General features: G+C 40.9%; 1 protein-coding gene across 1 annotated transcript in view; it reads left to right on the top strand.

The window, feature by feature from the left end:
• Positions 1–5,874: 5,874 nt before the first annotated feature.
• zgc:171482 (zinc finger protein) overlaps positions 5,875–16,034 on the top strand; it is a 73,399-nt gene continuing 63,239 nt past the window's right edge. Inside the window, exon 1 of the mRNA XM_061837987.1 lies at positions 5,875–6,171. Coding sequence (XP_061693971.1) covers positions 6,133–6,171 — 39 coding nt within the window. The 5' untranslated portion in view covers positions 5,875–6,132. The remainder of the gene's footprint in view (positions 6,172–16,034) is intronic.

The raw sequence follows: 16,034 nt of genomic DNA, 5'->3' as shown, positions 1-16,034 counted from the left end.
CTTGGGGCTTGCCTTTTTTGTCCCACTACATATAGCGGGCGGTGGCTGAAGGCCGCCTTGCAGACCTTGGATCTTTCGGCAGGAACCAAATCGTGCCCCCTCCTAACATTCAGATGCCAAAGCCCAACAGATGCCCAGAACTGAAGCCAGGGCCATTAAAATGGATACCTTTTAAAATGTCGCTTCGCATAAACACACTAATACCGGTGTCTAAATATAAACATTACCTCGGCCAGATAGTTTGCGGATGGCTGCGAGTGAATATCTGCTGTATCACTTTAATCTCTGCTGATTTGCTTTTACCCTTGAAGAGTGTGTTTCCGTGCGCCTTTACTTTTCCGCCCTGTTTCATGCGCAATGGAGCCGTGCTCCCACCAGTGTTGTCTTTTCATGGCCGATGAGAACAGAAATATATTTCTAAAAATTGCATTTAAGGGGTGTGTTTTGTACTTATTAGGAGGCATTCTGTTATATTTATGATTAAGTGTATCCTTAAGTCTACCGTAGCAGATTGCCACCATTGCTTTATAGTAATTTCCCCTGCACATTTGCAATTTATACATAAAGAATAAAAATATACACAGTGGTCCCTGGAGATAGGATGACATGACTTAGAGTTTTTCGAGACAAGAGCTACTGTTTAGCCATTTTTTTTAAACTCGCAAGCGAAAATCTGCGATACGGCTTCTATGTTGGCACGAAACTCAACTCATCACAATTTACAACATTATAAGTGAACATTTATTTAAAAAGCAAGGTCAAGCTGTTTCATGCCACTCACAATTAAAAATGACCCTTCAACCGAAACATAAAGTAAAGAAAATTATACACTGTGTATTTTACATATTTTGTTTGGAGGCCCCGTAGCTCAGTGGTTAGAACACTGATTTGGTAAACCAGGGGTTGTGGGTTCGTATCCCACTGAGGCCTCCACTCCCTGAGAAGGGTTGCGTCAAGAAGGACATCCGGCGTAAAAATTGTGCCAAAAATATATATGCGTTCATCTGAGATGACACGCTGTGGCGACCCCAAAAGGGACAAGCTGAAAGAAACTTTTATATGCTGAGTATTTTTGCCTTAGAAAAGTAATCTTAGCGCTGTGCAAACATTGCAAAATGCCATAGACAGGCAAATGAATAGAATTTGCGGCGTGGCATTATAACGCTTGAAGCAAAAGATATTTGAACACAAACAGTGGAGTAACACATGGGGACAGACAAGCAATAGTTGAAGGCATAAATTCTCGATCCTCTGCATTACTGTACCTTAAAGAGGAGGTGTGATCAACTCCTCCATCTATATAGTTAGTAAATGTGTCATTTGATCAATTACCATAAAGACAATCCCCACTGAATTTCATTTTGAAAAGCAAAATTCTTACTTATCTGAGTGTTTGCATTGTTGGCAACTGTTATCAAAAGGTAATATATGTAATGTCCATCCATTTACCAATCCATCTTCTTTTCCACTTATCCTCACAAGGGTTGTAGGAGTTCTGGAGCCAAACCAGCTATCAACAGGCAAGAGGCAGGGTACACCGTGAGCTGTTCGCCAGTCACAGGGCAAGTATCAATACCATCATTGAGAGGGAATTGATCCCACGCTGCCCGCACCAAAGTCAGGCGTGTGTACCACTACACCATCAGTGACCTATAAATGTAATGTACTATATGAAAGTTTTCAAACCACGAAAAATGGTCATCACTGGGAGGGTTGTGTATGTTTTCCTAACCACCGATCATCAACGGGGAGGGTGTAAGTTTTTTCCCCATCTCAGATACTGACCATCAACCCAATGAGGGGATCAGTGTTAAGTCACCTTTTTTGCAACGCTTGCCCAGGAAACTGTTTCAGAGGCCAGCCATTGACCTGTTTGGATGCCCTGGGGCACTACAACGTCCACCACCCCTTCGCATGCCACTGAAAACACCTGTTCTCACGGGGGCATCAGGTAAGTCGATATAACGCTTTTAAATTTTTAATGGAGTGCAGATTCCAAAAAATAAATCATCAAACCGGTTATATTTCATGTTTGGCAGTACTCTGAGAGAGGTGTACATTGAGACGGCCAGACAACAGGAACATGGTGGTCCCTTTCCCCGAAGCCAATTCCAGCGGGCCGTTGACCCATTCACAACCATCCGTGGCGCACTTTGAAGCAACCAGGCGAGCAAAACGCATGTCTTTTTTTTTTCAGGTTTAGTGGGGTGGGCGCGGTTCTTTGATCAGAGATAGAAGGAGATGCATTGGTTTAAGGTAGACCTAGATCTTGCAAGCTGTTTGAAAATGTACGATAACCCCTTTAAACCTCCTTTTCCGTGAAAACTACCACAAATGCCTCTTAGTTTCTTTTTAAAGTTTCTTTTTTTTTTGGTTCTTTAACAAATGGCCCTTCGATTTCACTCAAGCTATCATTGGCATTGGGGTTAATTCCACTGGAGCGAGCATTATTGTAATGTTGGAATACATATATTTTTTATACTACAGTATTCTAATATTTCCAGCACTGTGATTGACTGGCAACCAATACAAGGTGTAACACACTCCCCCCCAAAGTCTACAGTGATAGACTCCAGCTCACCTTCCGAGAAAAACAACCGCCACAGAAAATGGACACATGAATAATTTTGCTTTTATATGACGAAGACCGCAAGAGTTATGACAGACGCACTAAAATAAAGTAGAATCTATCTTCCTGCGGTTGCTTGAGTGTCTCTATGAAATATACATGACATGCAGTGATCACAGGCTTGTACAACACTCCTTCGTGGTTTAAAACAAACAATATAATGTCACGCGCTACTAGTCTTTTGCTCATCTCGAACAAGCTTCCTCAGTAGTTCTCTCATGCATCTCACTACAAGTACCGTCGTTTGGGCTTGTAAACGCTGCAAAGCCCTGCAGAACAAAAACGGGTCTTGCACTTTAATGAGGAAAAAGCAAGAGGCGAACCACAACGCTGACTCTACCTCCTGTTCTCTCTCTCTGGGGCCAAACACACATCTGCACAAAATGGGCCGAAACATCTGACAATCACTTGAAAAACGAAATAAATGAAATACAAAAGCCTTTGTCACCCAGCTACGTCAGCTGAATGGCTCTTACTTTGGGGAGAGGTGGCCACAGGCAACAGTGCAATACTATGTTTGGAGGACTGACTTCAGCAAGGAGAAAAATGAAGAGCCATACAATTTGCAAGCACGCACACACACACACACACACACACACACACACGCACACGCACACTTCCTGCCCCCTTTCAGTAGACCGGCACTGGCACTATACAACCTCGGGCATGCCCGAGCTGGTGGTTTGATAAATTGTCCCTTTCATCTCGTCTGTGTGCATTGTGTCTGTGGGTTTGTGGGTATCGGCTTCCTCGTGTGTCTGTGATGGTGTGCTAATGTTTGCCAGAGTGCATTGTCTGAGCCATGAAGTGCCACTGAGGGCCGCCATAAAAAAGCCTCTGAAAGGGTGTAATGGGCGTCCATTTTCCACACTAATGAACATACATGCATAAACTTGGGAGGAAATGTGGGCTTTTAAGTACATTTTGGGATAATCGGACAAGAAATGTGCATAAAAAACAGGTGGGGGCTTAACAATTTCATTCTTACACTCTACATTCAGTCTAGGAGTGGTTATTGTTAGCGGTGGCTCTATTCACGAGTCAGTCTGGGATTTCTGCCGGCAGAGTAATGTCCTGTTACTGTGAGTAAATTCGGCTTTCTCTTAAATGCTTTCCTCTTCCAATAAGGGGTTGATCTCAGCAGTTTGGATTTGCCCAATTGGTCAAATGAAGCCACCACTGACTCCCCATGGACTCTTAACCGTGTTGATGAAGGCTCATAAAACTTCTGGATCATAATGTCATGTGCTTGCAAATCCTGCTCAGCTTTATTTCTAGTGGAAGAACTACCAGATCACATGTTGCAGAACCTCCAAAACCGAGTCAAGCCAAAACGCCTGTGAAAAAGATGCCTCAAAAGTAAAACAAGACATGGGAATCGGGCCATCATCTTGTATGATGTCAGCAAATCATGTAAGATTTATCCCAGTATGTATTTTTTAATGATGCAACCACAAAAAAAAAAAAAAAAAAGTACGAGGGATGGCTAAGAAAAAGTGTCAAGATAACCACTGAACAAGAAATTTAAGTTGTACTGCAACATAGGAAGGCATCGGGATGCTCAGTAGATTACACGCAAAGCTTTCATGTGCTGATGTGAAAGCACTGTTTTCTCTCTTTGACCCTGACCAGGAAGTACATCACTATGTCGAGCCCTCAAAACGGTCTTGGGTGAAACGTCAAGTCCAGAGGAACCCGGTACAGCAACAATCAACTTTGTTGACATGAATCTGTTCTTGTCAGAATCTCTGATCATTTTTCTCTCCAAAGACTTCTGATGATGCAACGAACAGCTGCTGTAGAAACCATGAAATGCTTCAGAATGCCAGTACACCCGTCGCTCTTTAGATAAGCATCGGTAACTTTCTGAGGTCTAGACTTGTTTGTATTACTTTCGATTAAGTGGGCAGGTGACAGCAACCATGCTAGTTGGAATCATTTAAAGAAGACGTTACGGGTTTTATTCCCACAATTAAAGTTCCCATTGATGGTTGAGCATGCACTCCAGAGAATTAATTGTATACCAATAATATGTAATAAGTAGCTGGGACAGGTTCCAGCATTCCTGCGACCCTTGTGAGGATAAATGGCTCAGAAAATGGATGGATGGATGTTCCCTGTATGATGAGCACCCACTACCTTGTGCCTTAGGCTTGTACTAATTTTCATATTAATAAAAGAACTTTGACTTTGGAATTAAGTGCATCCTTTGTCTCTGTATGTGTGACAGACCGTTCGTTTAATAAGTGAGTAAGTAATAAATAATAAAGGTATATATATATATATATGTAATAAAAATAAATGATAAATAAGTGAGCCCAAATACTAGCTACATTTTGAGGGGGAAAAAACCCCTACAAATTAGAAAACGTCTTTCAAAAGGAGAAACACACATGAAAAAGAGCCTACAACTAAGACATAAAAATGTGCCTTTAACGCACAATATCATCTTACTGCTTAATGTGGCGAGCAGCAAGTTCATAAATGAGAAACTTCAAAAAGTTCAAAACTGTCAAAGCGCGCACAACTCTAGGCGTCCATCCGTTGCCTACAAATTAGAAATGCGTTAGTAAAATGATATGTCAACATATTGCGTCATGGTCTCCCATTACCCCAAGATGGGGCTGGCATGTTGAAGACAAACAAGCACATGACCCCCACTAATTACAACCACTACATTCAGCCTATCGATGAGGAGTATTGTAAATCATTTGTTTTTCTTTTGTTTCTAAGATGGCACGTCGAAATATTGCTTTCCCCATAACCAGCTCGCGCCACAAACAAGGTTGGGGACCGATTGAATAGAAACTTATTAATGTTATAAAACCATGTGACTAGTCTAAACATAGGGCAGTGTTTGAGGCAAATATTCAAGAGTGGCATTAATCATGTTGTATCATGACTCTTTGACCTACGGTCATAGTGTATAAAGTTGATATGGGGTGGGGGTGGGGGGTTCACAACTACTATGAGTCACGCGGTCCACGCTTTGTGATCATTTTATGTAATCCGTCTAATATCAGTGTGGGTGCACTAACCCACTCACTGTGGGAGCTCCTGCATCCAAAATGCGTGCGCGCGCATCTTGCACGCCAGTTGAGGGCTCTTAGTCTTTTCATTCATCCCAGTCAAGGCTGCGCACATCATCATCATCATCGTTTCTCCCCTCCTCGTCTCTCCCCCCCCCCCACCCCCAGTCTTTCAAGAGCTGGGATATCTTCCCGGTCAGGCGACGGAGCGCGCGTTCAAGCGGAGCATCATGTCCACGACGACGCTGCGCTTCTTGCCTCGGCGGCGGCACACGGCAGATAGGAGCCACTAGAGGACACGCGTTACAATACAGCGCAACAAGAGAGGACTTCATTGTGCGCGTGTTGCACATAGGAAGAGGACTGCCCAGGAACAACAACAACAACAAAAATAAAAGTGATTTTGGCGCGGTTTAATCCGGGTTGAGGGATTTCTACGGTGCATGTGCAGCTGGGAAGACACTCGGCAGGCGGATGGTTGTCGAATTTGAAGAGAGGAGTCACCTCTGCAAGGTGAGACCTAAACTTATCAAGCAGAGTTAGGCTGGATATGTGCATGAAGAGGAGAACATTGGACTTTTCGTGCTTTCACTAGCTGAATGTGTCACAATGGCGCTCTTGCAGGAGCGTTGCCTTCAAATGCATGCAACACAAAGTAAGTTTAAGGCACAAGTGAATTGGGACTAGTTGCATAAGTAGTTCATTGATGATGCTGAAGTTTTTCTCATTAATCGTCACAAATGAAGGTGTTTGAAAGAGTCTGGTGATGTGTTTGTGTGTGCAAAGTTTGATGCAAAAGTACAGCTACACAGCGACAGTGACATTGACCACATATGGGAGAATAAACAGCAAAATGACCATTAAGAAACTCACGTGCTTTCAAGAAATCTCTATTTTCAAGGTTTTCTTGGGAGCAATGGGTTTCAAATGTTTAAGCATCATGTGTAACGCACATTAGGATGCATATTTCTGAAACTGTGTGAATGTATGTGGGGAAGATCAGGCACTGATCTTGAGTTGGGACTTTTTGACTCCTGACTCCATTTTACGCAATGGATGCAGGCACACAAAGTCGTTGAATACATCAGTTGGAGTAAATGTGCAAAAGTTAAGAAAAAATTTGACTTTTTATATTCTGTCAAAGTGCCTGGATTAAGGAACACACATTATGTACATTCACTGCGTTCAAATATATGCAACATAAAGTTCAAGGCATATTTCTCTGACACTGCATGTAAATATATGAATACTAACATTTAGATGAGGACAGGCATTGAGATTAAGTTTGGATTTGGATCTTTTTTTTTTAAATGCACATTTCTACAACTATTCACATGAAAAACTGATGATTCAGGAAATGCATTTTTCACTTTACGGTTGATTCTTTCATTATAAACAAAAGATCAGGGGTCAGTAATCTTTTTGGAACTGACAGCTACTTCTTGGGTTCTGATTTACATGTTATTCTTAGTTATTCTTTGCATTAAAGTTACAGCATCCAGTTTGCAAACTGCTAGCAAGATTTTAATGTAGCCCCTTTTCAGTACCCATCCACTCATCCTTGCATAGTTCAGTAACTTGGGGGAAAAAATGTGCACCCCAGTTGGTCAAGTATTCATGGATTACTGCCAAACACGAAATTGTACTGATTTTATGTCTTTTTGGCAATGTATAATGAATTAGAAATATAAGAGAGGACCACAGTAACACGTTTAACCTTGTCTCCAGAGCTCTCCTATTAATTATTTTTCATCTTTGAAAATATTCTTATAATATACTGTCATGTAATAGAGTCGTAACATTTATTAGAAAAATAACTTTACATCTATTTAAAGACACTGATCACGTTATTGATTTCCTCAATATTTATCAACAATTATTCAACGTGAAACTGTCCAATATGCAACATTTTATTTTTATACATCTTTTCATGTGCTTACATTTTAAAATGATCACCTCTGCAAAATTCACAAGAAATCACAATCTACCATTACTGGCGAGCCATTTTAAGAACACGCTCCACTAATGAGAGGCCACTTTTTGCCCATGGGCCTGCCTTAAGTCTTTTTTTTTTTTTTTTTTTCAAATCCCTAATGCAGTCTCTCAGGAGTACTGTATTGTCCTTAAATGCACACAACCTGAAGTTAATGTCTCATTTCTGATTGAATATTTGCATGAATGACTGATGAATGAGACGTTTTAGTTCATTCTAATATTTTAAACCATAGAGGAAAGCATTGGTGCCTTAAGATTTTATTTTATTGGAGTACTTGCTGAGTCTGTGTGCACAACGTTTAAGGCACGATACACACATTTCAGACACGGTTATGACACATAAGAGAGGACTGGCATTAAAATGGGAGTTTGGACTTTGGGGATTTGAATGTTTGACTGCCTAAAGTAAGTTGCTTTTTCAATATTTAGATATTTTGTCTGAATGCACAGCAGGTTTAAGGCATATCATCTGGACCAGCATTGTGCTGCACTTTGGACCTTTTTGGGTGTTCTGTTATGTTAAACCACACATCAACACATCTGTGCATAAAATAACTTCATTAGCAATGGGTTTTGGCACCACATTGGTGTTGAAATGTGTGTAATAAAGTTTAAGGCACACATACTTGACTGATGGACGACCAGCAGTAAATTGAAATTAGGACTTTTGGAGCTCTTTCTGCAATTTTTAACCACAGATGAACATGTTTTTCATTTAAATAAGACAATTTCTTGAAGGAACTCTTGAAAGAGTGTGTGTGGTACATTGTACCAAGCACTGATATTTGGACTTTTTGGGTCATGAACGTGCGTCATAAATAAATAATTTCCTGTGGGTTTCTTGCAGGGTTATTTTGTTTAGATGTGTCCCAGGTCTAAGGCTCACATAGGTTATTGCTGCATATTTCTGTCACATTTGCATGTAAATTGTGTTTGAAATGGGGTCAAGTTAAACTGTTGACCTTTGAGACCACTGTGACGCAGTTGAGATTATTCATTGTTATGATGATGGTGTAGCTCTGTCAGTAATCTAATGCGCTTCACTGTGGAGAGGATTTCAGATCTGTTGATTAAAATCATAATTTCAAGTTCATCCTGTGGTAAAAACGTAACCAAGGTATCAGAGCAATTTAATTGGTTCATTTTAATCAAGCGGATAATTTTCCTAGCCATTCCGTTTCTCTCTGCCCCCTCCCCTCAAACTGAGCTCCAATGTGAACATGAACAGTGGTTGAGATGCATGGCAGACTTCTTGTTTCTCTACTTCTGCTCCGTCTCACTAAAACTGCTTTAATCGAAAAGTACCCGTCACTTTGGGACGAGCGCCCGCTCTAATGCGCGTCTGTGGCGGTGTGATACCACTTTATGGCCTTTTCACTGCTCGTCTGCCCGTCACAAGAGCTCCCCATCCACACATATTTGTACACACACACACATACACACACACAATCCTTAAATATCATTCATTCAGACACATTGTAATGGAGTGGCATGGGGTCAAACAACTGTTTATTTCCATCTTCACAAGCAGCCATCGTTTCAATGCTCAGAAAAGAACATTTATTTTCCTTATCAGACTCAATTTTCTGCTCTCACAGGAGTCGGTAAACCGGGTCTATTTTTCAGCATATAGCAAAGGACTCACAGCCTTGTTTGTACATCAACTTATTGATTGGTGTTGGTGAGCGATTACACCTGAACTCTACTCGGGTCGTGGTATCACAGTGTCTGTGATACAACTGAAAACTGCAAAGAGCAATTAGTGGCCAATATGAAAAATAAGTTGCTTATTTCCCATCAGGAAAGGAACAAGTTGGTTACACGTACACACCAATAGTATTTAGCTGCTTGGTGTATGGCCACTCTCTATCTCGTCATTCTTCACAGATGGACAAGTGGTTCACGTCTTGTTCACTGTGGTACGCATGTTCTTCCCGTGCTTGCATGGGTTTGTGAATTCGAGTGTGAATGATTCATGACTTGTGATCGACTGATGAGCAGTCCAGCATAAGCTCTACCGGTCAAGCAGAGTCAGCTGGGATGAACTCCAGCTCACCTGCATCCCCAATTGAGAACACGTGCTATAGAAACTGGATGGATTCTAAGATGGGGCGTTGGCACCGCATCAGCACTCCCAATGCACACTGTATCAATGTCTGTCTTAATACTCATGTCCTGTCCTATCCTTGTCATGTTACTTCCTCCCATCTTGCGCTGCCTTTCCCATCCACAAACTCTCATATGCGACAAAGTTATTGTCTTATGGTCACTTTGCTTTTTGTTTTCTCAGTTTGCACACTCTCAAAGCTCACTCTGTCCAACTGCATTTCCAGTAAATGTGCATGCCAATACAAACTAAAACAGAGGCAGAAAAGTAAACTCGCCGTTTGCAGAGCAAAACTGTTCTGTCATGATAAGGCATACAATCCAGTATACTGCAATACTCAGCAGCTGAACAGGACTTTTACAAACAAAAACATATAAAAATAAACACAGTTCCGAACTGCAATCTTAGTAGACTTTAATGTTCACAGATGAACATTAAAGTCTACTGAGTAGCTCATTAAAACTCAGTTTCTAACCAAACAGCAGCACCTGAAGCGTGTAAACAGTCTCTCAGTTGTGGGTTGAGTCTTACCGCATGTTCTAAATTAGTTCGTGCCAATTATTTGAGTAGACGTTGACATGGGATCGCTCTACAATTTTCTGTGTAACCATGTTTGCGCCATCTGCTCTGCCTGACTTCTTGCTGTTTCTCCAAAATAAGAGGATTTTTTTTATTCTTCTCGTCCTTGTCCTACTACAAAAGAGATTCATTGTTTGTTGTCCTAAAACGTTGCATCTTTAGACATTTTGTGAGTCAGACTGTAGTATTTTTGCATTCCAAGTCAGAGAAAGCAGGGTGACAAGTCACATGGGCAAGTTAAAAACAGGATGACTGTATGTGATAAATAAAACCAGTTTACGAATCCGTGCATAATGCAGAAGAGCTCTGAGCCACCTAGAAGTAGCCCATTTGGCTGTCTGTCGCTCAAGAGGTGGTGAAATGCAAGTGGGGGAGAATCTGATTAACCAACTGGCATAATTTACTCAACCCTGGAGGGATTAGCGGGAAAGCCGTCCCCTTGAAAAGTGTTAGCTTTCCTTCTGTGAACTCAAATGAACCATTCAAATACGCACACAGACAAACACAGTCTGAGGCTTTGGAATGGGAATCATAATGGATCTCTTCATTAAGTGATTGTCAAGGGGTTCGTCAAATGTGCAGAAGTGATTGTAGATTACCATTTTTCCACCAACAGTGGCCCCTGCGCTGCTAGTCACCGTGTCTCAAAAAAGTATAGGAACCATTAACACAAAACACACACAAGGAGTTCAAATAAAGGCTGTTGCTAGCCAAAACAACAGTCTGATGCACATTAATGCAAGAAGACCTTACATTATGTGGAGGTGTCGTCTTCACAGGGAGCTACGTGTGCCTTTATTGTTCCAACCATTCACTTGAAATACTTTATGTATTTCTTATTGGTGGAAAAAGTGACACCATCATAGACAGTGATTTTTGGAGTATAAGAATGTGATGATGTGCGGAGGTGTGTGTGTGTGTTTTTTTATTTATTTATTAAGTCTTTGCGAGACACACCGCTCCATAGCAACAGGCAGCATATCATCTTCAAATATCCTTTTCTCGCAGACACACACACACGCACACAACGTATGCTGTGACCTTTCTGATGACTATGTATCTGGGTCTGCGCTTTTGTGTGCGCGTGAGTGTGCGTGCGCGTTGCGTGTGCATCAGCGTGTGGCTCGTTTGACCTTTCTCAGTCTACGTTCATTATTAGCGGCATAATAAGCAATACGGAGCTGCCCGCTGCGGTTGTGTACACGGTGGAGCTATTGCGAGCGCTAAGTAGATCTTGCTGTGTGTCCATCTCTCTCAGATAAAGCAGAGATCATTATAATTGTGTTGTGCTTATAATGATTCATTTACTGAAATGTTAACGTATCGTGCTCAGCGGGAACCAGTCGAATCTTTAATATATCTCTCGACACAGTTGTCATGTTATGTTAATACCGGTGTTGGGCTAATAACCGCTTGCATATTTCATATCCGAGCAAACAGAGCTCTTTAGAAATCAATTTTCTTTCCCTGGATCGCCGTGCTCGGAAACTGGCCGTCTGCCAGGTAGGCGGGATGAGCGAGGGGGATTTTGTGGGTGCATTAGGGGATGAGCCATCCAAATATCAAAATAGATTATCAAATTTGCTCCAGCCACGTGAGTGACATGCTACTTTAAAATGTCACAGATGACCCTGACACACCCGGAAGGAATGACACCCTGACATTTTTGTCACAGCTCAATGCGTTAGAAAGCGATGCCAACATGATGGTGGGAAATGCTCCAAAAAATATGAAGTGAATGTCAAGTGAAAGATGTGATTCGTCTAAGATTTGAACCTGACCAGGACATTTTTTTTTTTTTAATAACGATACCGCTGAGGTCCAACACAATGCTTGATAATTTCAAACCTGTTAGGTGGAAGTAAAAATAATCAGTGGCCATTATAAAACTTTACATTTATATTGGGATAAATTGTGTACATTTTAATTAGGATAAACTGTAAATTGTGAATTTTTTTTGCTTAGACAGCAATTACCATAAATAGTGAAAAATTGCCACACACCCAAAAATGTCTATAATTGCCCATATTAATAGTTTAAACTACAAGTGCAACGCAAACTATGATTAAAAACACAAATATATTTTGAACTCGTGGTATAATATTACTCTCACAAATAAATTGCTTGAAGATTGCTAAATTTGTCACACTCACAGCCAAGGCTAAACTTAGCTCCTCCCCTACAAAGAAAACTTGTCCCTCAGTCGAGTTGGGTGCCTTCAACATACTTCCTTGAGACCAATTCCTATTCAGACTTGGTTTTGGCACCGTCTTGTGGCATATTTAGGCATTTCAGAAAAATCACAACAATAAATAATGAAGAGTACATAAAATCTCCAAATCAAGAACCAAGGAACAGGCAGGTGAAAACTGTCTGCAAATAGATGATTTCTTGTGCCACATACACACAGTGTAGTCTATGGAACTGTTGCCCCCAACTTGAAATGTTTGTATTACCTTTCGACTGACTACACTTTCCATACGTTGAGCTCGCTTTTACAAGTAGAAGAACAGCAATACACACTTGCTGGTGGGATGACGAAAGCCCCTGGTCGTCATGGTAACGAACACTGCTGTTGGAAAGTGTCATCACTGTATGTACAGTAGTATATTTGTGTTAGGTGTGTGCCTGTAAGGAGTGTGACCGTCAGCACATGAAGTCGGGATTGCTGGCGTTAGTTCAATGTGGGTATCTGGATGTGAGCTGTGGCCTACACCAGACTTTTGCAAGCGTTCTCATTTACGACTCATCTGTTTCACTCCCCCGTTCAATAAATTCATCCAAGGGCATTACAATAATTTCAGGGCAAAAATCTTGCTTCTCACTTGTGGAAGTAGATTACTGCCACCGGTTTGAATTTGAAATGTAAAGTGAAATAGGATTTCAATGTGAAATGCCACAGAAAACTGGATTTCAATTTGAAATGTAAAGTGATCACATTTTTAGTAGTTGCTGCAATTCGCTGTCTGAAATACAACTTGCTACAATTCAGTCTAAAATTCACCGTCTGTACCAAAAGGCAGAACAGCCAGCCAATCGCAGTTACGCTTTCTTAGTCATGTGACGTCACATACTAAGAAAGCATAACTGGATTAGCAGGCTGTTTGACTCTGAACTGAAGTAACCTTGCCTGGTGGCACAAACGGTGAATTTTAGACAGCGAATAGTAGCCGGTTGAATTTCAGACAGCGAATTGAAAATGTGATGACTTTATATTTCAAATTCAAATCCTGTTTTCCATGGCATTTCAAGTTCATATCCTATTTCACTTTACATTTCAAATTCAAATCCTCTTTCATTTTACAGTTCAAATTCAAATCCTGGTGGCACTAATCTACTTCCATATTCACCTCACTCGACCGGTGGCGTATCTGAAGCTGGCTTGCAATACCAAGAAAAAAAAAAAAGTCAACCACTTATAAAATGTATCACCTTTTTACCTCTGTATTAGTTCAAAATTATGGGTAAAGGCACTGTCCTCTTGTGGATTAATTGCTAAACATCCAATACAATGTATAGATAGAAATACAAAGATATTGACGTTTGACATTTTTTAAAAACAGCATTTTCTTTTTTTATCCGACAAAAATTATCTGGTATGTTACTTTTTTTTTGGTCCATCCTGTCTTTTCCATAAGTGCAACATAGTTAAATGCTGTGCCTGTGTTTGTGTGTGTATGCAGATTTAGAGCCAAAATACCACTGAAGTTTGATTTGTTTTTGGGTGCATTATAGCTGCGTGTTTTTTTTTTTTTTTTTTTTTTTTATTCTGCTGGGGGGACCCATGAGTCAAAACTGAGAACAAGGTTTCTGAGACATGCGACTCATTTGCACTCCAGAATGCCTCAGTAGCCTAGAGATTTCATTGGAGCCTGCACAGACTCAATAAACAGCCGCAGAACTTTGAACGAGCCAAGAATTTTCTCTCCAGACGTACGCATTGGAACCCCTTTCTTATAACCGGCAACACTTTTCAAATGCTGTGAAACTGAACATATTTGTAGTATCAGTAAAAGGATTGTACCACTAGATAAACAGATTTGCATGGAATACGATGAAGCAAATGATCACGTGTCTCAGAGTAGACATCACACATTTTGGTATTTATAGATGCTAGGTGCCGCAAGGTCACGGCCCATTTAATCCAGTCCACAGAGTGAGCGTGATGCTCTGGCCCTCACATATCAATAGCGCCTTCCCCTCTTGAGTGCGTCAGGTCAGAATTTGCATGAACACAGCACAGGAACATGCATATGAATGTGGATGACCAAGAGTCTGAAAATTCAATGAAATTTAGAAAATTCTAATGATATATCTTGAATTATTAAGAATAGAAATTTGACTTATTTTTGTAGTTTCAATTCATAAAGTGAAATGAAAATATTAAACCGATTCACTTCAGTTATATTTTCGATGGTAATCAACCAGCTCAAAATAGACAAATAAGAAAATCAAATCTATTTTTAGTTACAAATTGATTTGAGATTTTTACAGAATTCAAACTTGAGATGCATCTATCGCATTTTTTCATTAGCAGCACTCTTTCGTATTCTCAAAGGGCTGCTGTCATGAAATGCACGATTTTTAGTATCTTATTCATGAAAAAACGGCGGCTGGTATGGACATGGTATGCCTTTTTTTTTTAAATCATGATTTTGACGTAAATGGCTTTTTGTAACTCCTACCTTGAAAATCCTCTCGAGGGATTTGTTTTCGAGAAGAAGCAGGAAGTGACGTACGGAGCAGGGGTCCCCTCAAGCGGACTCATTTGTTTCTATTAGTTTTACCCCCGGGAAGGTAGGTCGTTGTTCCTTCGTGATAGCTAAAATGCCGGTTTGTTGCATTGCTTGATATTCTTCTAACACTCAGGAGGATGGATTTACCCTTCGTAAGTTTCCAAGAGACCTGGTTCGTCGTGAAAAATGGATTGCACAGGTGCAAAGGAGGAGAGCTTCGTGGTTCGAAATGACAAGTAGGTGTGTATACAGCTTGTAAAAAAACAATAGTTGGAGGGGGGTCATCCGTAAATCAGAGGTGCTAAATGTGTCGTTATGTGCATCGGAAGTCTTCCGTACAGCAACTGCTGAAGGACGGCCTCCGCAGGCCTTGTGGATTGCCGCCGGTCGGCGGCTGGCTCGTCCTTGTCGACACTCCGCCGCGGAAGTGGATCGGACGGGGAGGCAGTTTGACCGTGATCCACATATCATCTAAATATGAGTTGAAACAATAGGGTAATATTGCCCCGGTAACTTCACTCTGTTGTGAGATGTTCCCCTTTTCAAAAAGAGCTTCCGTGTCAGAAGGGGCGTGTTCGTCTCCCACAGTAGAGGCCACAGCGTGTTTTCAATGGCGAATCTCCGGGGTGACGTTACAGGCAGGAGATGCAGCCAATATGGCAACCACTTGGATGTCAAATGACACTTGCGCAACTTTCTGCATGGATGACATTTTTTCGTATAGACAAAGTAAATGTTGGTATATGCATTTTTCATTACAATATCTATTTTAGAATGTTCATATGGGATGACACTTGACCTTTAAGCTTTTTTGACCTCCCTTTAAAACGTTCTTGAATTATTATTAGTAGTATTTCTTCGAAAAGCTCCCACTTTCATTTGTGTGATCATTAAGAAGTCTACAAACTGTATCAGAGCGCTTCAAAAATACAATGCGTGGGGAAAACAAGCCTAAAATC

The sequence above is a fragment of the Syngnathoides biaculeatus genome, chromosome 12 (assembly GCF_019802595.1).
Source record: "Syngnathoides biaculeatus isolate LvHL_M chromosome 12, ASM1980259v1, whole genome shotgun sequence".
NCBI lineage: Eukaryota > Metazoa > Chordata > Actinopteri > Syngnathiformes > Syngnathidae > Syngnathoides > Syngnathoides biaculeatus.
Note: the sequence above shows the minus strand (reverse complement) of the source record. Positions and strands in the feature narration are given on the sequence as shown.